The 24,234-nt window shown below is 51.3% G+C and overlaps 1 protein-coding gene across 1 annotated transcript in view; it reads right to left on the reverse strand.

Annotated features, from left to right (window-relative positions):
* Window positions 1-255: 255 nt before the first annotated feature.
* Window positions 256-24,234, reverse strand: part of PNPLA7 (patatin like phospholipase domain containing 7) — a 135,528-nt gene continuing 111,549 nt past the window's right edge. The window contains exons 28-36 of the mRNA XM_054283911.1: window positions 22,700-22,816; window positions 18,730-18,799; window positions 16,728-16,844; window positions 14,637-14,785; window positions 13,142-13,294; window positions 10,511-10,618; window positions 6,524-6,611; window positions 2,029-2,132; window positions 256-976 (exon numbers count right to left, since the gene is read on the reverse strand). Coding sequence (XP_054139886.1) covers window positions 899-976; window positions 2,029-2,132; window positions 6,524-6,611; window positions 10,511-10,618; window positions 13,142-13,294; window positions 14,637-14,785; window positions 16,728-16,844; window positions 18,730-18,799; window positions 22,700-22,816 — 984 coding nt within the window. The 3' untranslated portion in view covers window positions 256-898. The remainder of the gene's footprint in view (window positions 977-2,028; window positions 2,133-6,523; window positions 6,612-10,510; window positions 10,619-13,141; window positions 13,295-14,636; window positions 14,786-16,727; window positions 16,845-18,729; window positions 18,800-22,699; window positions 22,817-24,234) is intronic.

Here is a 24,234-nt window from a genome sequence, read left to right on the forward strand (position 1 = left end):
AACTGCCAGGACAGCTCCAGCCCTGGGGACAGAGCACTGGAGATTCTTCCCAGTGCCTGACAATACCTGGAGTATTCCAGGTACTGACTCCTGCTGGGCTGAGCAGCTGGAAACTGTGTGTGCTCCTTTGCAAGTCTGAGATAAGCAGAGGCAAGTTGGGCTCTCAGTTGTTGACAACTTTTCTCTTTGTAGGACCTGATGCAAAGAAACAGAGACATTTCAATCCAGCAAAATAACTTTATTTCAACAGGGCAAGTCCAGCCAAGTGGTGATTCCAGAGTTGCCCAGCAAGTGTCAGTTCCATGATCCATCAGTGAATGTCCTGCTGCTGACTTGAGGATCCAGGCTCCATGGCCACCCTTCACAATGATTTCTTAGGTTCAGATTTCAAGTGAAATACATTCAGATTTGCTCCTGTCAGAGCATTGCTCACCAGTACATGGTTGGAAGTCACTGAGGAGTTAATTACAGTTACCTGATTCGTGTGAAAGAAAGCAAGGCTACAACCCACAAACCCCTCCCTCTCTCCAGTGCTGCTCTGGAGCCCTCTCAGCACCATGCAGGGGGAGGTCCCCAGTGTTCTTTGGGCCTTGGCAGTGAAAACAGTGCCTAAAAACACAGCAGCAAGAATCCAGGCAGCCTTGAATGGCACATTTCCCCTCTGCCAGTCTGTGATCAGTAACTGCAGCTCCTGGCCCCTGCAGGAAGGAGCAGGACCCACGGCAGCGTCCAAAGGACTCGGTGCAGGTGGTGCTGAGTGCCAGCCCTGGCTGGAGAAGGATGAACTCTGCCTTCATTCATCTGGGCGTTGTTTTGGTTTGGTGAAGCATTAAATAAATAAATAGGGCTGCTCTGTCAGCAGTTTGGGCTGTGGCTCCCAGCTCGGCCTCTCCCAGCCCTAGCCCGGCTCTCCGGTGCTGCTCTGGGCCTCCCCGCTGGGCACGTTCCTGCGCTTCCTCAGCTGCATCTCCTCATCCTGCAGGAGGAAAGGAAGCACAAATGAAACCTCAGCATCCTCTCTGAGCTGGATACAACCTGTCCTGTTCACCTCCTCACCCACCAGCTCGGGTAAGCCCAGAAAACAAAACCCACATCACTCTCTGAAAACCCTGACACCATCGGACACCCTCCCATGGGCCCTTCCCCACCCACCCTGTGCTCCCACTGAGGAACTGCCCCTGACCGACACAGCAGCACCTTCCAAACCCTGCTGCAGTCAGAGCAGCAGGGATGTGACTGTCTGAGCTGAGCTGCTCAGCACACCTGGTCTCACAGTTACCTCAGGGTGGGCCTGCTGTCCCACAGAACCAAACCCCTGTGCCTGGAAGGGACCTCTGGAAGTTAAATCCATTCATCTGCTCTAAGCAGGGCTGGCTCAAGTGCTGGAGCTGGCTCTCAGGGCTTTGCTTTTCAAATATCTACAAGGGTGGAGTTTGCACCTCTCCACACAGCCCAGGGCGGGTTCAGCTGTGTGAACAGGGCAGCACTTCCCACTGGCCCCAGGGAGGGTTTCCTTCAGCACAAACTGTGCCAGTCCCCTCCTGGCTTTTTATGGGCATCTTCTCCATAAACCCCTTCTCCTCCACAACCCCCTTCTCCTCCATAGCCCCCCTTCTCCTCCATAGCCCCCTTCTCCTCCATAACCCCCTTCTCCTCCATTACCCCCTTCTCCATGACCCCCTTCTCCCTCCCCACCCTGCTGGCAGATCCTGCCTTCAGCTCTCTCCCCAGGCTGGAGGCAGCAGCTCCCTCAGCCTCTCCAGCCCTGATCCACCTCATGAGCAAACCCAGAGCTGCAGGACCAGGATTTAAGTGTGGCCAGGTTTTGCCACACGTGGCAGGGACTGGCCTGAGGAGGGTGAGCAGGTGCCATTTGGTGTCTGTAGTGACAAAAAGCAATTCTGCACAGTCCTCCTCAGGCAGCCCCTCCCAGATGCTCCTCTCAGCATCTCTCCCAACAAATCCACCTGACACCATTCAGCCAGGACCCAACAATGACCAGCACTGGGCAGTTCAGGGGGTTCATACCGAGTCAGAGTCTTCCTCAGCCTGGTTGCTTATGAAATCAAGGTAATCATCCTTCTGGCTGCCCAGAACTTCTTCCTCATACTCAGTCTGGTAGTCTGACTCATCTGAGGAGAGAAGACACAAAGCACAGGGTTTAACTGGCAAGCAGAGAGGCAGAGGAAGCTGGGAGAGGAGTGAGTGCCACAGTCACTGAGCACAGGCAGGACAGTGCCAGCAGCTCTCTGCAGCTCAGTGAACTGGGACTGCTCACACACAGATCTCAGCTCCCCAGCACAGAAACATAAACCACTCTGTCAGCTGGTGTCCTGGAGCCCTCCAGAATCCAAGGAAGCACAGCACAGCAGCCCTGTCCCACTGTTTGGGTCCCTGTGGTGGGTGCCATCCCCAGAGGGACACAGGTTTGGGGGATGCTCCCTGGGGAATGCCCTTCACAGCACAGCTCCTGTGTCCCACCCCAACCAGATCCATGGGACACCTTGGGAAGCCTCTGAGCTGCCAAGGCAAACTCCCAGTGCTCACAGGCTCTGGGTGAGCTCTGCCTGCTGTGGAGCTGATAACTGAGTGCCTCACAATCTCTGCTCCACAGGGACAGAGAGATTCACATTCCCTTCCTCTCTGCAGAGGACAATCACTTGCTTTCTCCAGTAATCCAGCAGATTAACATAATTTAGGGAGTCCCAAGAGCTGCGCACAGCAGCAGGATGTGCCCCAGCCCCAGCCTGTTCCCATGGAATGAGGACTCATCAGGGCAGAGCCAACACCTCTGCCAGCATCTGGAGATCCCCTGCAGGATCTGCAAAGCAGGCAGCAGGAGCAGGACCTGCCAAGGGCCTGGAGGAGCAGGACAAGGGGGAATGGCCTTAAGGAAGACAGGGCTGGATGGGATATTGGGAATTGGGAATTGTTCCCTGGCAGGGTGGGCAGGCCCTGGCACAGGGTGCCCAGAGCAGCTGTGGCTGCCCCTGGATCCCTGGCAGTGCCCAAGGCCAGGCTGGACATTGGGGCACCCTGGGACAGTGGGAGGTGTCCCTGCCACGGCAGGGGTGGCACTGGATGGGATTTAAGGTTCTTCCCAACTCAAACCCTTTTATGACTCCACCTGCACCAGGGCTGGCTCCCCACAGCAACTCCAGGAATGAGCTGGGCTGGAGGAGCCATTGCTGGTCCCATTTCCCCCCAGCCCCTGTCCCAGCCCCTGGTGACACCAGGGCACATGGGGCACAGCCCTTGGCAGGCAGCACCTTCCTCTGCTGGCACCCAGAGCTTCAGGATGCAGCTGAAGGCATGAAAATGACATTTTATGGTCACCATTAAAATCACATTTGTGTGACACCAGCTCTTCTCCCTCTCTCCTGAGTTAATTCCAGTGTGTTCTGAGGCAATAGCTGGATGCAGCCCACTGGTGAGGAGAGGGGCTCCTGCTTAAACCAGATCCTGATTAAGGATTTCTCCTGGGAGCCATCAATAGCATCTGCTCCATGCTGAAGACAACAGCACAGTCTGTTCCACAGCCTTTTCTAGCACATAACTACAACCAACTGCTAGAACATTGGAATGAAAGACATTAGGTCTTTTTTATTTTCTTTTATTATTTTTAGTTTTGGGTTTGTTTTCTTTTTTTTTTACTGTGAATTAGAGAATGATTGTTAGTTTTTACTAAAAACACTAATGATAATCTTTGATAAAATACACCAGAGAAACTGGAAACTCATCTGAACAGCAAGAGACACCACAAACAAGAGTTTGGAGTTTATACCTCCAATAAAACCAGCTGCCATCAAGACAAAATTCCTTGATTCTCCCAGCACTATTCAGCATTCTACAGACAGAGAACCAAGAGCCACCCTTCCCACATCCCTCACAGCACAGCTCTGGGTGCTGCAGGGGGAAGAGGAGAGCAGGAGGTGGCCCTGCTGTCCCAAAGCATCACCTTGCACCAAGGCTCAGCTCCCAGTGATGCTCTGGGTGCTGCAAAACCTCCCAGGAGCACCAAGCAGGACCAGGGCCTTGCTGCTCTGTTCAGCTCAGCCAGGAGGAGATCCCACCCTGGGAAGGTCCCCAGGCCTGGCCTGAGCAGGGTGAGCACATTCCCTGCAGGAAGGGCACATTTTCCACCCAGAGGCTGCCTCGTGCTCCTGCAGTTGGGCTGTTTCTCTGCTTTGTGGCTGATTCCTGCAGGCAACCCCAGCTGGGGACAGCTGTGCTGTGGCTGGAGGGGTCAGGCAGCACCTGGAAGTTCAGCACAGCCTCAGCTGCTCCAGAAAAGCTCTTTTTCAGCAGCAAAGAGGCAGAGGTGCCTGCTAATTGTGTCCCTGGAGAGGTGCTGGGACATGTCCTGCCCCAGCTGGATGGCAAACCCAGGCATTTGACACCACCAGGAACATTTCTCCTCCACAAATCCCTTTATCCAAATGACCCTTGCTACAAGTGCTCATCTCCTGGGCTCAGCCATCCCTCCCAGGGGGAGCCTGAGCAGGGATGTGACAGAGCCACCCCCAAAGTGGCACCTGAGCTCCCCTGGCCACAGCCACAGCTCTGTGTGCCCAAACCCCAGCTGGGCAGAGGGGTGATCCTGGCTGAGGGAATGTGGGGATGGAGAGTGGGAACAGGGCCACCAACACTGCTGTGAAATGAGACACCTGTGCCCCGAGCTCTGGCACTCAGGGCCCTCTGCTCAGCCCTGCCTGAGGCACAGGATCCCTTTAAAAAAACTTTTTAATGGCTTTGGTCACTGCTTTCAGTGTGCTCAAGAGGAGAAGGAATTCCCTGCCCTTTCCCCACAAAGCCCACACAGCTCCTGCCCCACCCCACCAGCTTCTCACCCTCTGTGCTGACTCTTCCCCATCCATCAGAACTTGAGCCTTCCCCTTTGCTTGATTTAGAACAAGATTACTGCCAGGATTTCCCCAGCCAGCCCCAGACCTGCAGGGTGCTGTCAGAACAGGCAGAGCCTTCTCAGCCTCTGTGATCCAAGGCCTCCCTCAGGAAGGGATTTCCAGGGAGCACAAAGGTGACAGTGCAGGGTCACAGCCAGGCCACCGAGGAGTCCCCTGTCCTGTCCCCTCCCCTGCCCAGGTCAGAAGCCTCAGAGCCCCCTCACTCCCCCAGCAGAGCAATGCAGAGGAGCCACCTGACAGGCACGAGGCCACTGCAGGGAGGTGCCACCTCCCCCTGAGCTCACCTCACCACACACCTTCCCCCGTGCTCTTCAGCAAGTGTCTCATGCACAGAGGACACTGAGGGACGTCACTGCTGTCACTGCCACCCAGGCATTGCCAGGGTCCCTTCAGCCACATGGCAGAACACAAAGGATCCTGCCCAGCACGTGCAGGGCTCTGCTGCCACCCCCTCCTCAGACCATGCAGCCAAGGGATTTCAGCACCCATGAGGAGCACAGGGCCCCATCCCATCCCATCCCATCCCATCCCATCCCATCCATGCCCAGCAGCTCCTGCACTGCCCCTCCTCAGCCCAGAGGGTGCCAGCTCCATTTGCCACACTCCCTCCACAGCTCTGCCCAGCAGAAAGCAGGAATGAGCCTGACAGGGAATCATCAGGAGCTCCAGAGAGGAGGAGGATCTGTCCCAGTGCTCTGGTGAAATCTCAGCAAGTCTCAGTGCCTGAGCCTTAAATAACCACATACCATGAACTCTTCACTCTTATTCACAATGGCTGCTTCAACCACATTTGATTAATATTTTCTTCATAAGGCATATGATTGTAATTAGCATTTCAAATTACCACAGGGACATCTCTGCAAACAGTCACAGATGGGAGCACTGCTAACTTTAGCTTTCCCTCTGCAGGAACAAGAATCAGGAGGAGGGGCAGAGACTGTTTAGAAAGAGCTCCAGCCCTGGTGACACACTCAGGGGTTTCAGTGTGCAAGGCTCTGATCCTTTTGGATCTGAGTGCTCCATAACCAGGGAGCTGCTCTGCAGGGCAGGGCCAGCACAGGGCACAGAGCCCCTCAGTGTCACCATGCAGGAGCTGCTACTTGCTCCTCTCCAGTTCACTGCTGCTCCCACACCAGGAGCACACAAAAAGCACTGGAGCCAGTGAGTCACTCCTGATCCTACTCACGACAGCAGGGAAAACATCCTTGGGGCAGGGCTTTAACTCAGCCTGCCCCAATCCAACATCCTTGGGGCAGGGCTTTAACTCAGCTTCCCCCTGCCCAACAGGGCTGAGGATGGAGCCAGCAGAAGGGCACAGGACAGCCTGAGGGGATGGAAGCTGAGCTGCCCCTTGTGTTATTCCCTGATCTGAGACTCCAGCAGGGATTATTCCCCCCTGGGAGTGCCCAGGAAGAGGCTGGCAGCAGCTGCTGAGGACACCCCGACCGATCCCACTGTCCCAGAGGAGGTGGCAGGAGGGGGATACGGAGGGCCAGGGCCCTGAGGGAGCAGGGAGTGGCTGGCAGTGCCCTCAGTGAGCACAGGGAGGGCAGGGCTGGCAGGCAGGAGCTGTCCCTTGTCCCCTTCCTGCCCCTCACCATCAGCCAGAGGAGGAGCCTTGACGGGCTCGATGCGGGACACGATCTCAGCCAGGTCTGTGAAGGACGTGGTGGGACAGGTCACGTTCTGCAACACAGAGAAGGTGAAGGTTTGTCAGCAAATGTACACAGAAATGTACACAGAAATGTACAAGAAAATCCAAACAAGTCAAGACTGTATAAAAATGACATTGAACAGACAAAGCTCCAGACACACAAATTCTGCACAGCTGCCCCCTCATTACTCATCAGTGAGAAATCCTGCAAACAGCTCTCCTGAGGCAGGTCTGGTGGCAGAGATGGGATTCCCAACAGTGGGACTTGCTTTTAAAGGCTCTTATTCCACCCACACAACAAGGAGCCTTATTAAAAAGACCCCAGAGACAGGTACAGGAGGGGCTGGGCCCTGGCATGGACAGAGCTCTCCATGTGTTTTTCTCCATCAGGGTCCCTTTGTGAGGGACTGGCTGGGCCAGGTGCAGCCCCCAGGGAGCTTCTGCTTCTGGGAGAAGGTGACCAGGGGGACACACAGTGGCCATCCCTCAGCTGGAGTGATGCCACAGAGGCTGCAGGGACAGCAGGGCACTGGGGTGAGCAGGACCCCCAGGGACCCCTAAAAGCCCCAGAGCTGGAGGTGCTGCAGTGAGCCAGAGCCTGCAGAGACATCTCCCACTGCAATTCCTCTCTCCAGTAAACCCTTGCTATTTTCACTCTGTCTCATCCAAGCAGTGGGCTGAGTGTTCTCTATTTTGAGAAGTTCTTGCTCCAGTGTCTCCTCTAAGAAAACCCAACTTTGGCATTTAGGAGCCCTCCCAGGCTTCCTGCAGCCTCCCCTCCCTCTCTGGGCTGGGCACAAGGTACCCAGGCGAACATCTGAACACCTCTCATCCTTTTTTAAACCCAGTGAGTTTAATGGACACAGCAACAACTCCAACCCATAGGAAGATGGGGGAGAGCAGGCAGAGGGAACTGGCCAGGAATTGCTGTGCCAGTTGTGTTCCCAAACACCCAGACCTGCCCATGTGCTCCCAGCCAGGGCAGCTTCCTAACACGGGGTTTTCTGAACAATCCTCTGCTCCTCTGGCAGGAACACCAAGCTGTGAATCACACAGCCCCTGTGGGGGCACAGCAGCAGCCCATTGCTGCTGCAGCAAAGTGCTCTCAGTTGACCTTTCATCTGGAGCTGATTTTGATGTAATTTAGAACAACCACAGCACAGAGCAGATCCAGGACAAGCAACGGGGGCAGAGACAGCCTGGAGGGAATGAAAAGGTACCTGTGTGAAATGAACAGCAGCAGCTCAGGACACACACCTTAAAGCATAAAGAAGTTGGGAAGCTCACTGTGACTGTTAAGGAACTGCTGGAAAGGATGAGTCAGCCCAGGCTCACTTTGAACATCCAACCTGAACGTTCCCAGTGCAGATTTTGCAGAAAGCTCCTCCCCAGGACAGGGAAGAAAAGCTCCTTGAGAGCTCCAGCCTGTGCCATACAGCTCAGCGAGGGACAGCACAGGGACACAGCCAGGTCTGAGGCTGTCCCTGCAGCCCAGAACCCAGGAGGATGAGATGGCAGCACAGAGCACTTGGGCACAAAGTGCCAGGGACAGGCTTTGGATGGGATGGAAGGGCTCTGCATGAACAGCTGAACAAAATCCTGCAGGGCCCAGCACCTGTGTCCCAGGAAAACCATCAGCAGCTCCTGAGGAGAGGATGGATGGGAATGAAGTGGGACTGCACCCTCAGAAGCATCTGTCCCCAGCTGTCCCCAGGTCAGCCTGCTTGAGGGCACTGGGGAGGCAGCTGCACCCCAAGCCTCAGCACCAGGACTGGAAACCACTTGTGGGAATCCAGGTGTCCTCCCACACTCATTTGGTGCTTCACAAACAGAAGTTTAGTGTTTCAGTGCTTCCTCTCACTACTTTTGAGGACAAAATCACCCTCCCATCAGATAACACAAAGCAAAGAAGTGTCTCATGTCTCACATCCACCTGAAACCCACTCTCAGACTTCTGTGGTATTTTTTTTTTTCCAAGGAGGAAAGTTTTCTCTTTGGCACAATCTTTATGAAATAAATTAGAGGAGAAAGACAGATACTATTGTAGTCCACTGGTTTATATTTAGCTTTGAATATGAATAACAGCTCAGTCGACAGAACTTCTCCAAGCAGACCCAATTAATGATGCTGCAGCATTCCATACTGGGGAGGAGTAAGGGCTGCTCAAAGTAAAGTTTATGTAAGGTTCCTGTTGTTTGTGTCTTCAGTATTTGCATTTTGGAGGCAGGATAAACAGGGACAAAATGATCAAAGCAAAGGAGAAGCATCTAAATGATTAAATATCTGGATTTTTAAATAAAATTGCAATACTCATGACATGGAAATGAGACAATAAGAAATGGCACTCAGCTCTCAGATGTTGAACACTCCAGAAATAGATGAAGAACTAAAACACATAAAGCATCAAAACCTTTGCTAATGAAAGGCAAGTTAAAAATATCAGCTGCTCTGCCTGGAAGATAACACAGCTAAAGGACTTAAGTGATTCTAATGGACTAAGAAAAACAAGAAAAATACCCCAGTGGGAGCTGCAACAGTTGTAACTTCATAGAAATGAATCTCCTGCAACACAAGTCAGATGCAAAAATCTTGGTTTCAGAGGGCTCTGGAGTTTTAGGAGGGTGAGCAGATGATCCCACAGGTCCTTGGGATGCACAGAGCCCGTGGTTCCTGCTCCATAACCTGGCAGGGTGGGTGAGTCACTCTCCCAGCCCTGTTATTTCCATGCTGTGGCACCTCAGCAATCAGCACTTGGTGCCTCATTATCAAGTGAGTGCAGGGTCAGGCTGTGTCTGCAATGAGGAGGTGACAGATTTGCTCTCCAGGGCACTGAGGTGCCACAGAAGCCAGGGTAGGTGTGATAAATGCCCATCATGCTGCTGTGATAGCATGATTTAAGCGAAATATTCCCCTCCATTACTGCAGCCTGTAAAAAGGGCAGTTTTAAAAGCAGTTTTCTTTAAAAGAAGTGTCTGTCACAGCACTGAAAATGTTTGAGGCTTTTTACTGGCTGGCGATAAAAGCAAGGCTGAAGTAGGACACAGCCAACCCTGAGACACACCATTCTGCCTGCCTTGACTTCTCCTGGTGACTTTAACACAAAGCCTGAACCCCAGCCCCTCATGGCTGATCAGGGGGTGCCAGAGGTGGACTGAGGCCCCATCTTGTGCAGCCACACTGAAGCACCTCCTCATCCAGGTGTGCTCCCAGGGAGGAACCCCAGCTGAGGAGTCACGGATCTCCAGTGTTTTCCTCCAGGGCTCAGTCCCTGTGTGCTCCTTCCAGAGCCACTCTGGCCCTGCCAGGCAGCGTGGGCAGATCCATCTGATGCTGGGAAGTGCCCCTGGAGCTGAGGGTGACATTCACCCCCTCCCAGCAGAGCCATTTCCACCCCTCAGTGACTCACAGCCTCTGCTGACACTGAGGGCACCTGGACGGGGGATCATCCACCCCTCATCCCTGGCCCACTGTCCATCCTGCCATCCATCCTCTCCCTATCTCCGAGCCAAAGTGCTCTGCCACCCACCTCTGGAGAGCTGCAAATCCTCAGTGTCATCTCTCACCTCACTTGACTTCCCTCTGAGAGGATCATGGCAGCTATGATTCATTCTGGCCATCCCTTAAAAAATTACTGCTCATTTCCCTCTCTAAAAGATGATAAAAAAGAATTACTGGGTAAAACATGAAGCCTTTGTAGCACTTGGGTTTCAAATCAGAGGGATTCAAAGGAGAGGAAGGACAGTGAGCCCTTATATTATCATATATTATCCAAATTCCTCAAAAAGGTGACAAATGTTTCTTAAAACCAACTGGAACTTCCCTGCCAGGAAATGCAGAGCACTGAGCTGTGGCCCAGCCTCAGGGCAGTCACTGCCCCCTGCCCCAGCCCTGAGCAGCTCCAGGAGCACAGAGCATTTCCCTGAGCACTTACATCAGTTTTGGATTTGCAGGTCTCTTGCCTGTCCTTCAGCATCTTGTCAAGGACTCCACTCCTGCACCACACATTAAATACAGTTTTCCCATGCTGGTATCCCACTTCCTGGAAAAAATATAATCAGGAGGAAAAAAAGTAATTAATAACTGCCATGAGCATGGAAACAACTGGAAAAAACCAGACCCATTGCTCCAGGTTTTACTCTTTTTCTCAGAACACAGTAGAAATTATGTTGAAAAATCAAATGGGAAGGACAGAGCAACAGGTTTGGGGAGCCCTGGATCCCATGTCCAGCCCTGGTTCTGGCAGCAGCACTAAACCTCTGGTGCTGTCTCTCCTCCAGTTTCTGGATGAGGGTTCAGAGCCTTCCTTGGGGCTGGAATTCACTTCCCACCATCTATCCCAGCCCAAGGTGGGGGTGATTAAGGGGAGAAAAAGGAGCTGACAGCTCTGCCACTGGCAGGTCAGGCTGACCCAAAATAACCAGGGGAAGCTGAGCTGCAGGAACAGCCACCTCTGCTTGGGGCTGAACACGAGGGGTTTGACATGAGGAGATTTCAGCTCCTTGGAAAATGCTGGTGCCCATTTCTATTTCCTGTAAAATGCAGGAACAGAGCTGAAATGAACCCACCCAGTACTTCCCAGCCCCTAAGGATAAAGGAATGCCTGGACTGTCCTTCCCTTAGGACAGCACAGTTCAAAGCTCCCTTGTGGACAGAGGTTACTGAGCTGTGCTGCAGGGAATGAGGGTCCAGGAGGTGCTGCCCCTCCATCCTGCAGTGTCTGGTGCCAAGAACCTGCTCACAGACAGTGACACTTGTGAGGAACTGCCCTTCTCTCAGGTTTTATTGCTCTGACAAAATTTGCCTGGTGCTTTTACATCTCTTTAACAGCAGCACATTAGAACAGAGCAGGGATGTGACAGCTCACGATCTGCTCCCGTGATGAACTACCACACCTGTCTGTCAAGGTTTTCACACCAGCCAGGGCTCTCCAGCTGGCAAAGAACAAGGAATTATTTATCAGCAAAGTCCTAGATCCACAAGCAGACAGCAGTGTTTGCCCAGGGGCCAAGAGGCACCAAATATCCCAGAGAAAATATTTACACTGGGGAAACAGCTGGTGGTTTGGAGTGGCTGCTTTGTGTCCAAGGAGTCTCTCAGATGGGAACCTGCAGGGCTAAGCTGTGCTTCTGGGGTTGGTCAGTGTTTGCTAAGCCAGGACCAGAGAGAGCAGTCTGCAGCTAAGGAGCATCACAGCTTCTCACTAAAGTGTAATCGACATTGACTTCAAGGAGGAGTGGTACTTTTCCAGCCTGGGAGAGGAGCAAAGCTCTGAAGGAATATCTGGACATGGAAGATGCCTGCAGGGCTAAAACAGGCAAAGAATGGAAGGAGGCAGTAAAATCATTTTCTTGACAGGAGACACTGAGCCAGAATGGCTTTTGCTGTCCTGCCTGAGCAGGGACATTTCTGCTGTGAACACTGGATCATGTCAGCAGGACAATTCCCTGCACACCTGGAGCCAGCTCTGCCCCTGCTGGGCTCTGACACAAACAAACACAACCCATGCCAGTGATGTGTGAACTGGCAACACCACTTCAACACCCTGACACTAGTGCCACTTCCTGACCCTCTAAGGGGTGCAGAGGAATTGTGGATGATGTTTTATTCACAGAAGTGTTCAAATGTTCACAGAACCAGGTTCACTACACTCCATTTCCAGGATTCAAGGCCTCTCTGACAGATTTCTGCAAACCTTTCATGCTACAGCAAGCTCTAGAAGGAGGGGAAAGTGAGGACAAACCCCAGTCCACAGCAATGCCAAACCCCAAACCTGCCCAGAGCAGCTCTCACCCAGCAGCTGAGCTCGAACTGCCTCGCCACAGCGCAAGGCAACCCATCCCTTCACAGGTCATGACAGAATCAAGATTACAAACTCAATTCCTGCTGCTAATCCAATCTCCCAGCCGGGATATCATTCCACAGCATTATTGAGTGTCAATTATTCACTCTGCCAACGCACTCCTCACGCTCTGCACTGGCTGCAGCACTAATTAGCAGCAGCAGGGCTGTGAGGGGCAGGGCAGTGAGGGGGTGTGAGGAGCAGAGCAGTGAGGAGCAGGGCCGTGAGGAGCAGTGAGGGGCAGGGCAATGATGAGCAGGGCCGTGAGGAGCAGGGCTGTGAGGGGCAGGGCACTGAGGAGCAGTGAGGGGCAGAGCAGTGAGGAAAATGGCAGTGAGGAGCAGAACAATGAGGAAAATGGCAGTGAGGAGCAGAGCAGTGAGGGGCAGAGCAGTGAGGAGTAGGACAGTGAGGAAAATGGCAGTGAGGAGCAGACCAGTGAGGAAAATGGCAGTGAGGAGCAGACCAGTGAGGAAAATGGCAGTGAGGAGCAGAGCAGTGCGGAGCAGGAATGTGAGGGGCAGGAGTGTGAGGGGCTGTGAGGAGAAGGGCGGTGAGGAAAAGAGCCATGAGGGGCAGGACACTGAGGGGCAGTCTCACTGGGCAGGGCTGTGAGGAGCAGGGCACTGAGGTGCAGTGAGGGGCAGGGCTGTGAGGGGCAGGGCTGTGAGGAGCAGGGCAGTAAGGGGCAGGGCTGGGCCCTGGGTTGCCAGGGGCACTCACACAGATCTCGTCGAACTTGCCGAAGTCCAGGGTGCCGTAGCGGTCGATGGGGGGCCGGATGTACTCGCAGTAGTCGCTGTTCTTCACCATCTCCAGCTGCCGCACGCAGCACACGTAGGCCAGACGTGTCTGGATCTCGGCCATGTTCAGCACCTGCCCAGCACAAATTCACAAATTCAGCTTCTCCAGGTGGGTTTCAGAACATGCTCAGTGTGCTCAGCACGGGTGAGAAGTGAGCTGGTATGTCAGGTTGGAAATGGGGCTGTGTATTCAATTCCTATCTGTCAGAGCTGGGGCAGTTCTCTGCTGTCCATGGGGCAGTTTGTTCTTTCTCTCTCCCACAGCCAACCCTCCCTCCAGGAGATCTCTGCTGTCCATGGCTGAGAGATCATCCACTCCATCCCTCCTGCCCAGGCAGGGCAAGCTGAGGGACCTTGTCCAAGACCATGTCCAGCTGAGTTTTGACCATTTTCAGAGATGGAAACTACCAGCCTTCTGTTTGGCCAGTGTTTCACCACTACCAATAAATAAAAAGTGTGTTTTGGTGTTCAGAAGAAATTTCATGTTTCCATGGTTGCCTACTGCCATTCAGGCAGTTGGAATATTTCACTGGGTACTACTGAGACCAATTCCAACTGGAGAATGCAATTGGGAGGAAAGAATTAAAATCAATATTCACTTGGGGGACAGTAGCAGAGCCAGGTAATTTAGGAAATGTAGAATACGGAAGAGAGTTGGCCTGAGCACATGCAACAAAAGGAAAATAATAAAATCATGCTCTGCAGACCCATGTTTATCAGTTGCACTTAATTACTGCCAAGTGCTAAAATCTCCCTAAATCAGCAGTTCAAAGACACAGGATAGAAAATGAGCTGGACAGATTTATTGCTTTTATGGGTAAAATTAATAAATTCTGACTTTATCAGAATGTATGCAGACCCAAGAAAAGATTTCTTTGCTCTAAGAATTCTGCCCCTTCCCACATCACTGCCTTCCCTGTGGTGTCAAGGCACTGCCCAATTCTTTGAACAAGAATTCAAATTTCAGGAGAAAAGGAGACTCAGGGGTGCCCTCATCACTGCACAGCTCCTGAAAGGTGCCTGTGCTCAGCTGGGGCTGGGCTCTTTCTGCAGCAGCACTGACACAGCCAGAGCACACAGCCTCGAGCTGTGCCAAGGGAAATTCAGGTTGGATATCAGGGAGAAGTTTTTTACAGAAAGGGTGATAAAGTTCTGGAATGGCTACCCAGGGAGGTGGTGGAGTCCCCATCCCTGGGTGTGTTTAACAAAGCCTGGATGTGGCACTGGGTGCCAGGGCTGAGTTGAGGGGTTGGGGCTGGCTTGGACTCGATGATCTTGAAGGTCTCTTCCAACCTGGTCGTTCTGTGAAATCCATCAGAACAACAAATCTGGCCCAGACTGCTCCCTGAGTAACAGAAGGAATCTTCCCACTCCTCCCACTGCCCTGGAAAACCATTCCACCCCAGCCCCAGTACCTTGACTTTCTCAGCCAGGGGGTTCCACCTCTTCCAGAGCAGCCACCAGCCGCTCAGGCAGTCGCCGTAGTTGGTCAGGTCGGTCTCGTCGCGGCTGCCCACGTCGATGGCGATCACCACCTTGGCCCCCATGGACCTGGCCACGTCAGCTGGGGACAGCGGGTGTCAGAGCCCCTGTGTAACCTCCCTGCTGCCCCAGGTGCAGGTACAGACCTGCATGGCTCAGGAGTGGCACCTGAGGTCGCACCCACCACGAGCGAGCAGCAGGACAGAAATGCCCATGGGTGCCCATCCCTGCAGGGATCCAAAGGTGCATGTGGCACCTGGGGACACGGGTTAGTGCTGGGGAGTGGCTGGCCTCAGCCTTAGAGGGATCTGCAGCCTAAACAACTCTGTGATTCCACATGAACTCTGCAGCAGCTCTGCCCAGACCATTCCTGCTCAGCGAGGCTCTGTGGGGAGGGAGGGATCCCAAATCCTGCACCAACCAAGCCCTGAGTGACCCCAGGGTGAGTCCCCACTGCTGCACTGCTGGGGGACATCACTGACAGGGGATGCTGTGCCCCAGATCAGTGGCATGACCTGACCCCCCCGAGGTCACCAGAAGCCCTGTGAAGCAGCAGGGACAGGGCACACAGCACCAGGGCAGTGACACCACATTGGGTATAATGGGATGGACCACATCAAACCCACATTAATTCCAAAAAAAGACCTGGGGGACCTGCAGAGAGAACAAGTGGCAGTGCCTTAGAGAGAGCAGTGCCAACGCTGCAGGGAGAAGGTGACAATGGGAGGAGCAGGACAGGGACCTGCCAGCGAGGAGAGGCTGGATGGCAGCCTGAGAACAGCTCTGGGATCCAAGGGAAGGATTCACAGCTGAAAGTGGGAAGAGAAATGAGGCAACACTTCCCACTTCAAGGTCAGTAAAAGGACGAGCTGCAGTCTTTGGATACGGGTGAGGATTTAGGGAAGCGCCAGGGGAGGGAAGAGAAGGACATGAACCTCACAGAATGGATTTCTATTTCTTTCACACCCCCAGAGTCCAAGATAGTTGCAGTTTCCAGAATAGTTTTGCGTAGGAAAACCACAGCTCCTGAGAGCCAATTTAGAGGCTTAATTTAGACACTTCTTTAGATCAGATCTGTTCTGTGACTTGGATTTATATTCCTGGGCTTGTTCAGGCTATTGTTTCCCAGCCAGTGTCACCTGTGCCTGCTCTTTGCCCTCTCCAGCTGTGGAGATGCAAGAGCTGCTTTGGTTTGCAGTCCACAATTCTTGCTTACAAGCACAGAGAATGGAGATGCTGATTTGGGGGATCTGTTTTGTGCTATTTCAGTTTCTGGGTAGTTTTAGGTAAATACTGCCCTGATGGAAAAATAAAGTCAGGGTGTGACAGGAAGATGTCAATGACTTGGGTTGCTCAGGTGGGAGTCTCTGCCTGAGGTTCCTCCCTCTTTACCTGAGTCACAAACTGCAGTGACCCTGCAGGGCTCTGCTGCCTCAGCCACCCCTGGGCCACCCACCCTCGTGACTGCAGTGAAACCTGACACAAAACATATCCCAAACACGGCCAGTTCACACCCCTGGGCCCTGCTGGGGGGTTCACACCTCATCCCACACCCCACATCCCTCCTCCATGGCCCCATGATTCCCCCACTGCCACATGCTCCAGGTGACACCAGCCTGAGCAGCAAATGCTGTGCTCTCTCAGAATTATTTCCTAATTAACTGATTGAAGAGAAACTCCAAGGTAGATTGTGTGCCTGTGGTTTGATTCCTCCTCTCTCCCTTCAGCAAGCACTAAATTAGACTTAGCTGAATAGAACATACATACTTAACTGAACAGAACTTAGGGAGTTGTATGTTCAGAATTTGGCTATCAGGAAATACTTAATTAAAAAAAAGTGTTAATAAAGCCAAGACAAAGAGAACACCCAGAAAACTGAGAGCAAGGACTCCGGGTAACCAGCATGAGGTTAAAGGTGTCTGTGAGATTCCTCTGTGTTTTAGGGAAAAAACAAGAGCCCCAAGGCTTGCAGGCTGTTTGATGGGCAGGAATGGGAATTTCTCCCCCATGAGCTGTGCTCCTACCTGGCAGGTTGTTGATGTAGCCCCCATCCATGAGGAGATGGCCATCCTTGGGGTCACACAGGGGTGGCATGTACCCCGAGAGGGACATGCTGGCCCGGACGTACCTCCACAGGGAGCCTGCAGGGAGGGCAGCAGCATTAATTAATCAGCCAGCATTAATTACTGCCACGCAGGGGGGAGGCTGCTGCACTCATTAAGATAATCAAGAGATAGAGGCTTTCCTCAGAACACTGTGAGGAAGTTATTAAAACAGTTTATTATTTTCTGTATCATACTACTGGCCAGGATAAAACACAGACTATGCAGACATCAGGCAAAGCCCCAGAATCCACAGTTTTAAGCCCATTCCTCACATTTACTGCCTCCTGTGGGACCTCAGCATATTCCTGCTGCAGGGAGCACCAGGGTTTGTGGAGCTGGGGCTAAGGGGGAAGGAAAAGGTGCAGCTGCAGTCACTGTGTTCTACAGAGATCCACAAACCCCTGACTTTTAGCAGGACCTGAACCTGAAAAATACAAGCTGTAGTACCCCCAAAAATTCTCTTTTCCCTCCTCTGCAACAAGCAAATAATTTGTCTTGTGAAATCACTGCAAATGCCTGCTGGGGATCATTATCTTCTCTTGGGCCATTTCAATTGGTGCTGTAAGGAACAGTAATAATCCTTTAAGCTGCTAGAAACAAAGTTTAGTCAAGTAGAAATTGATTTGCCCTGTTTCCTGTAAAACATTCTGCTTTAAGGCTCTTATACACTGATTTTTCTCTTAACATTTGCATCAACCAAATTGGGAAGACACTGCATTTCCACAGGCCAAGAGGCTTGTCTGGGAAGTGAATCTTTAAAATACCAAGATAAGTGAGCCTTGCAGTGCTAAATCACTGCTCAGTAATTAACTGCTTGGTGCTTCCAACAGCAACTCTTCCCAGCAAATTCCCTGGGAATTGATTTTCTTTTGGTGTTTTCTTTTTAAAACAGATAACAGCTCTGTTTTTAATTCCAACCCCAGCACTCCTGCTGTTAGCACAGGTTAATGCTGGCACATTTGGGGGTTATTATTAATAGTTTTAGTGGAACTTCCACCCAAGGAAACTGCTGACGTGTGTTACACCTCACAGACCAAACCAAGATGGGAAATGGCAGCAGCTGGGAACTTAATTTATCTCCATTCAGTGGAGACGACCGTAGCCATTCTCCAGCTGATTCCTTTCCTTCCATTAAACTTCCACGGGGACAAGCAGCTGGCTGGAGTGAGTTTCCTGACCTCAACTGGCTTAACCTGCTGTAGAATGGGAATACAAAACCTCTGAGAAGGGTTAATCCTTTTTCTGCCTGTTTTAGCTGCCCTGATCAAAGCCCAGAGTCCTTCAGCAGCTCCATAACCCCGCTGGCACGGCAGGAATGGGCAGTGTGACCTGTGCCAGCCCCAGGGACAAACATTAGATGTGGCAGCAAAGGCTGCAGCTCCCCCCAGGGATATCTGGGGCACCTGGAGGTCTCCCCTGCAGGCTGAGTCACTGACTGACAAAAGGCAAAGGCAGGGACACATCCCAGGCACCTCAGATCCTCCTCCCCTCTTCACTCAGTGAGAAACAGAAAGCACTGACCACAAATGAGAGCCCAACTCAGCCCCTGCTTCAGGCAGAGCCTGTTCTGGGGGAACACAGCTTCATTTAGGGGAATTTGAATTGTCAAAGGCTCTGGTTTGCTTTTAGTCTGATTTATGGCTAGAATACCTGCACTTCATTTTAAGGATGCTTTAAATATACAGAAAGGTGCCAATGGAGCCATTTTCTCCCCAAACAGTGAATGCAGCATCTCATTTAATTCCCCCCCAGCAGCCCTGTCCCTTGTCACCTGTGTACAGCCACAGCTTGGTGCTCAGCAGGCAACACAGAGGGGAGGAACAAAAGGACAAACACATTTCAAAGGTGAGACAAGCTCCAGGAAGAAGGGGTGACCCTGAAGCTCCCATGATGACTGAAGGCCTGGAGAGGCCACACTCACCATCCCTGTGCACCCTCATGGCCGAGGCAGTGATGTCAGTGGTGATGGTGAAGTAAGGAATCCACAGATCCTGCAACAGAGGAGTCCCAAATTCACTAAATCTGTCCCCTTGCACTTGACCACAGCCTGTGCCTGACACACAGCAGAGCAACAACCCCTGGACCTTACCAGACAGAGCTACAGACACACACCTGCATGGATGAAGGGAACCCCTCAGTCCCATGTTTAAATTCATAAATTTGTCTCTCATGCAAACAATTCATTCAGAACCAGGACAGACAAAAATCCTCACGTCCTTTCTGCAGTAGCAAGAGCCCCTGGTTCCAGCAGAGTGTGCAGAGACAGCACAGAGAGCTCCTCACACAAACCAGAGCCACCTGCTCCAGGGGGCTTTTGTTTTAATTTCAGGTGAAGGATGGGGTCTGATGGTGACTCCCATCCCAAGGGATCCTGAGGCTGTTTAGTGTTGGAGGACATGAAGAACAGGATCATCCATGGCCTCCTGACTGAGCAATGGCCAATCTGTACCTCCTGGTGATGGAGCCAGGGGTCATCACTTCAGCAAGAAATGCAGATCCAACATGTACTGGAATCAAAGAGAACACCAAACTCTGGAGCACTGGCTACAGGAACAAAGGACCCTGCAAGGTACATCTCCAGGAAGGTCCTAGAAGTTGCCTGAGATCCTTCAGGGTAACACAACAATGGGGAGTGTGGAACAGAAGGAGGGTGAGACACAAAAAGAATGGCTGAGCCAAGAGTTTTGGGAGTTTATTCAATGGGGCCAGCCCTGCTCCTGGCAGGGGAAGTTTTCCCTCTGGTTTCAGCTGTGTCTCACCTCCCACCTGCTGGAAAAAGCAAAGGGAAGGTGACCTCCCAAGTGTGCAGGGCTCTGCTGGAGAGAGGACAGTTTTGGAAAGTTTCCATGGTGCCTGCTGAAATGGTAGCTGCCAAGGGGAAGCAGGAGGACTTGTCTGAGTAAACTGAGCTTGTGTCCTGTTCCCAGGAACAGCTGATGCTGCTCTGTCAATCAGAAAACTTGAATCAAGGCTGAAGAGGAAACCCTGCCCTCCCAGGCAGCCTTTGTTCACTGGACACAGTGCCTGGGCCTTCTCCAGCACAGCTTTAATGGGCCTTAAACCCAAACCAAACACAGGGTTGGACTCCAGGACCACTGGAGCTGGAAGCCCTCCCTCCCTGGCCAGGCTGCAGCTCCTGGTGGGATTTCTGTGCTGTTCAGCCTGAAATGCTGCACTGCCAAGCAGCAGAGGTTTTTCTGCTGAGTTTAATCTCCTCAGCAGCTCTGCAAAGCTGGTGGGACTGGGGAGGGCTCACAGGCACTGCACCAGGATCACAACCCCAGAGTAAATGCCAGAGCAAAGTGGATGAATAAAGAGTGATTACAAGAGAATTAGGGTGCCTCTCCATGCTGAAGATATTCTGGGGATTGCACTTCTCAGTGCATCAAGCACATATTAAGCAGAAATAGGGGAATGGGAGAAGAAGCCTCTCTGACACCTCCTTTCATGCTCCTGTAAACACCTGCACAAAGCAAACCAACCCAAGCCCTCCCACGCAGCAATAAAGCCTCACTGCTCAGGGATTGTTCCACTGATTTTGGAACTGAGCATCATTCAAGTCTGAAAGAGGACTTAATAAAAGTCTTGTCTGATTCCTCACACCTGAGCCCCCAGCTGAGACGATTTACAAGGGCATTTTGGCATGAGGATAAGAGTTCTCCAATTCTTATCCAAAGAAAAATTCCAGAGGCTAATGCTCTCACAGAAGGATGGGTAATTCAAGAGGAAAATAGCTATATTTCTTGAGAAATGTCCTCCAAGCACCCTGGCCTGCGTTTGTGTGTCCAAGAGCCCCATCCTAGGTTTGGGTGTGCCCTGTGAGGGTCTCACGTGGATGATCCCAGCTTGGGGAGTGCCTGTGGCTGGAAGCAGTGATGGGGATTTTGTCACCAGGGCCCCCACACGAGCAGCACTGCTGGGAATCAGGAGACACCCACATTACAAGGGTTGGCAGAGAGCAAATTTCAGAGAAAATGGAAACCTCCCTTCCAGTGTCAGAAATAACAGCTCAACGTCAGCACTCCTGCTCCTGTGGGGGAGAGGGGTGAGGGCTCCGTGGGAAGCACAGGGGTGTCACCTCACAGCCACAGCAGCAAAGAGGAGGATCTGGCCCAGAACTTCTACATTTTAAACTTTTCTAGAGCAATGAGGGTCAGCCCTTTGGTAGGAAGCTCCCAGGTTTGCCTGGGATCACTGCACATCCTCCCAGGAAGGAGCAGCTGTGGCCAAGCACCCAAACACAACCTCTGCTTGTAAGGCTGTAATTGATTTTTACTGATAGGAATTTCCAGGTAGAAATCATTGCTACCTAGCCATACCCACCCCAGCTAGGGAGAAAAGATGGATGTTTGTAGTTTGGATCCTTTAAATTCATTGATACTTTTTCAAGGTTCCTGACTCAGCTCCTGTTCCTTTCTCAGTCTCCCTTTATCCTGGGGCAGCTCCCAGCTCCAGGACTGGTTACCCCACAGTGAGAGTGGGAATTGCAGTGAAGGAGAAACTCCCCCTTTCCTGCTGGGCTACACAACATTTTTCCTTATTTATCTGAGGGATTCTTCCCACAAGAGGAAACCCTGGCCACGGACTGAGTTCAGCACAGAGATGATGCTGCTGGATGCCTCAGGACTGGATCTCTCTCACACAAAACCTTCCTGAGGCTGCCAGGGAAGAGCAGAATGTGCAACTACAGCTGTTGAAATTCCTAAGGAAGGAATCTGCTGCATCTTAAAAAGGAAGTACAATGAACTGACTGCTGGAATCCAAAGCAGGGATAGATAAAAATGGCCTCAAGTTGCACCAGGGGAGGTTTAGGTTGGACAGCAGGAAAAATTTCATCATGGAAAGGGTGAGCAGGCATTGGAACAGCTGTCCAGGGCAGTGGTGGGGTCACCATCCCTGAAAGTGCCCAAAAGCCACGTGGATGTGGCACCTGGGGACAGGGCTCAGTGCTGGCCTTGTCAGTGCTGGGGCAATTGTTGGACTCAGGGATCTGAGGCCTTTTCCAACCTTGATGATTCCAGGAGTCTCTAAAACCTGCTTGTCTCCAGCACCATCCCCTCTGCGCAGCAAACTGCTATTTTAAGCCACATGATGATTAATCACTTACTTTCATATTTGCATTTAGGTAGGGAATGTTTTGGATTATTTTTACCAAACATATTTAAAGTATATACAGTGTTAATTTGCTACATGATCTTTCATCAAAAGGATGCAAACACAGGAATAATTTGGTGAAAATTGCAAATCAGGTGAAATTCCAAGCTACCCAAACACTCTCTCAGCAGGGTAATGTAGGAAGACAAACAATGATAATGTGCTTTACAATCTGCTGCTGCTGAGGGAAGGGGGAGAGGTGCATTCCAAAGGTGGCTCTTGGCTCAGGTGGACCCCACAACACCCAGCAACAACAAAAAGGTGCAAACCAGGACACAAAGGACTCTGCCATTGTTACAGCTTTCAGTAGGCTGCTCAGAAAAACTCACTCCAGCTTCAAAACTAAAATTCAAAAAAGCCAAAGCCATCACAGCCCAATTCAAGCCCCTCTCTCTGGTGTGCCCTGAAGGTCTCTGAGACCTGATTTGTAGGAAAATAATGATGAAGCAGCCTCAGCTGTTCTTCTTCAGTGTCACAATTTTCACTTCTTCTCTCAGACAATGAGATCCCTTTGTCAAACTGAAATAGCTACAAATAATCTACAGTTTGTGTTTTCTAAATCCACCAAAAAGAACAGGCTCCATCCTGCAGCCATGGACCACCACATTCACAGTTTTATCACATTTTCAGTCACCCAACAGCTCCATATTTCCATATTAGCATTAAAAAAAGCTATTTTTGTTCCAACAGAACACAGGGACATAATTTCCTGTCCATAAGGTGAATAAAGAACCTACCTCTATCTGCTTATCTTTGAAGATGTTGTTGATGCTCTTGTTAAAAGCTGCTCCAGAAAACATAGAGGTTATTGGGTATGTCAAGTCTAGAATAGTCTTCAACACTGAGTTCATAACCTAAAAAGGAAAAAAAAAAAAGCATTTCAAAGGTCAGAATGCACAGGAATATGTGCATTAAGGCTGCAGTTCCAGAGACATCAAATTCCAGAGTTCAGAGCCCACATTCTGGAAGCATCACAAGTGCAGAAAGTGTTGAGGGGACAGAAATACAACTACAAAACCTACAAGCAGGAGCTCCCTGTGTGGTAAATTTACATTTAGCAAACCCCAAAGCAGAGCAAGCCCTGCAATAAAGCTCTGCCAGAAGGAGCATTGCTCCCCTGTGCCCCACACCAGCCCCAGAGCAGCGTGCCCAGCACAGCCCTCAGCCTGGGCACGAGGCCATGGGTGCTGCAGCTCCAGCCTTTACATTTTCTCTATTAAAAAGATGTTCTGAGTTGTCTTCCTCTCCATTATCCTTCCCACAGCACCTGTGTGGTTCAGTGGTGTGGGAAGGAACCCATAAATCCATGGCAGGAGTTGCTTCATCCATCTCCTCTCATTTGGGGGTCACACTCAGTTTTTCTCCCAGACCTAAAGCTTTTCTGTGCCTCAGTGGAAGCATTTAGAGAATCATATCTGGGGTTCTCTGGGACTCCAACAAGGTTCAGTCAAACACATCTCACAGAGCTTTAATCACTTTCTGTGGAGCAGGCTCCATTATTTGTCATTCCCAAAGTCAGGTATTGGGATGTGTTATGGACCCAGCATTTAACTGCTACAAACTCAGCAAGGGAAACCAAACCACATCAGGTTCCTTAAACCACTGCAGGTCCCTGGACACCAACTCTTCTAACACACAAATCCTGGAATTAAGCTTTCACAGATTCCTTTTCCCTCCATTTCAACAGCATTATTACACCTATGTACTGACCTACAAGAGAAAATGATGAAAATCCCTAAACTTTATGGCCTTATGGCCACAGTATTTGCCCATAACTAGGCCATCCTAATAAATCTTAACAAAATTCAATGTTAAATATATTACACCATAGTCAAAATGTAAAAGAAGACCACAAAACCCAATTAATTCCTTTCAAATTAAATAGGGTTTCACTGGATTAAATATTTCCATGAGATGATATCTTTTCTCTACATGTTCTCTGTAATTTAACAGCTTCTCAGAGATCAGGGCATCCTTCCCAGGCAGACACACGGAACAGCCTCAAACCTGCCAGCTGTTAGAGCAGCTGTGAGCAACATCTGGCCTTGGCTTTACCCTGCAGTGATTTCAGAGCAGCAGGATCAGCCTGCATTGCCATGTCCAGCTGCTTTCAAATTTCTGTCAGGGATCTGCCCAGAGAACACGAGTGCAAGGATAAAAAAATGATCATTAAGAAGAAGGATGGGAACAGGAAGTGTGGGAGAATGCAAAAGGCTGAGCACAAACCCAAGGATGAAGCTTCATTCACATCCTCACTCTGGGTTTGATGTGC

The sequence above is a fragment of the Melozone crissalis genome, unplaced genomic scaffold, assembly GCF_028551555.1.
Source record: "Melozone crissalis strain CALT ecotype California unplaced genomic scaffold, PUWL_Pcris_2 ptg000041l_1, whole genome shotgun sequence".
Taxonomy (NCBI): domain Eukaryota; kingdom Metazoa; phylum Chordata; class Aves; order Passeriformes; family Passerellidae; genus Melozone; species Melozone crissalis.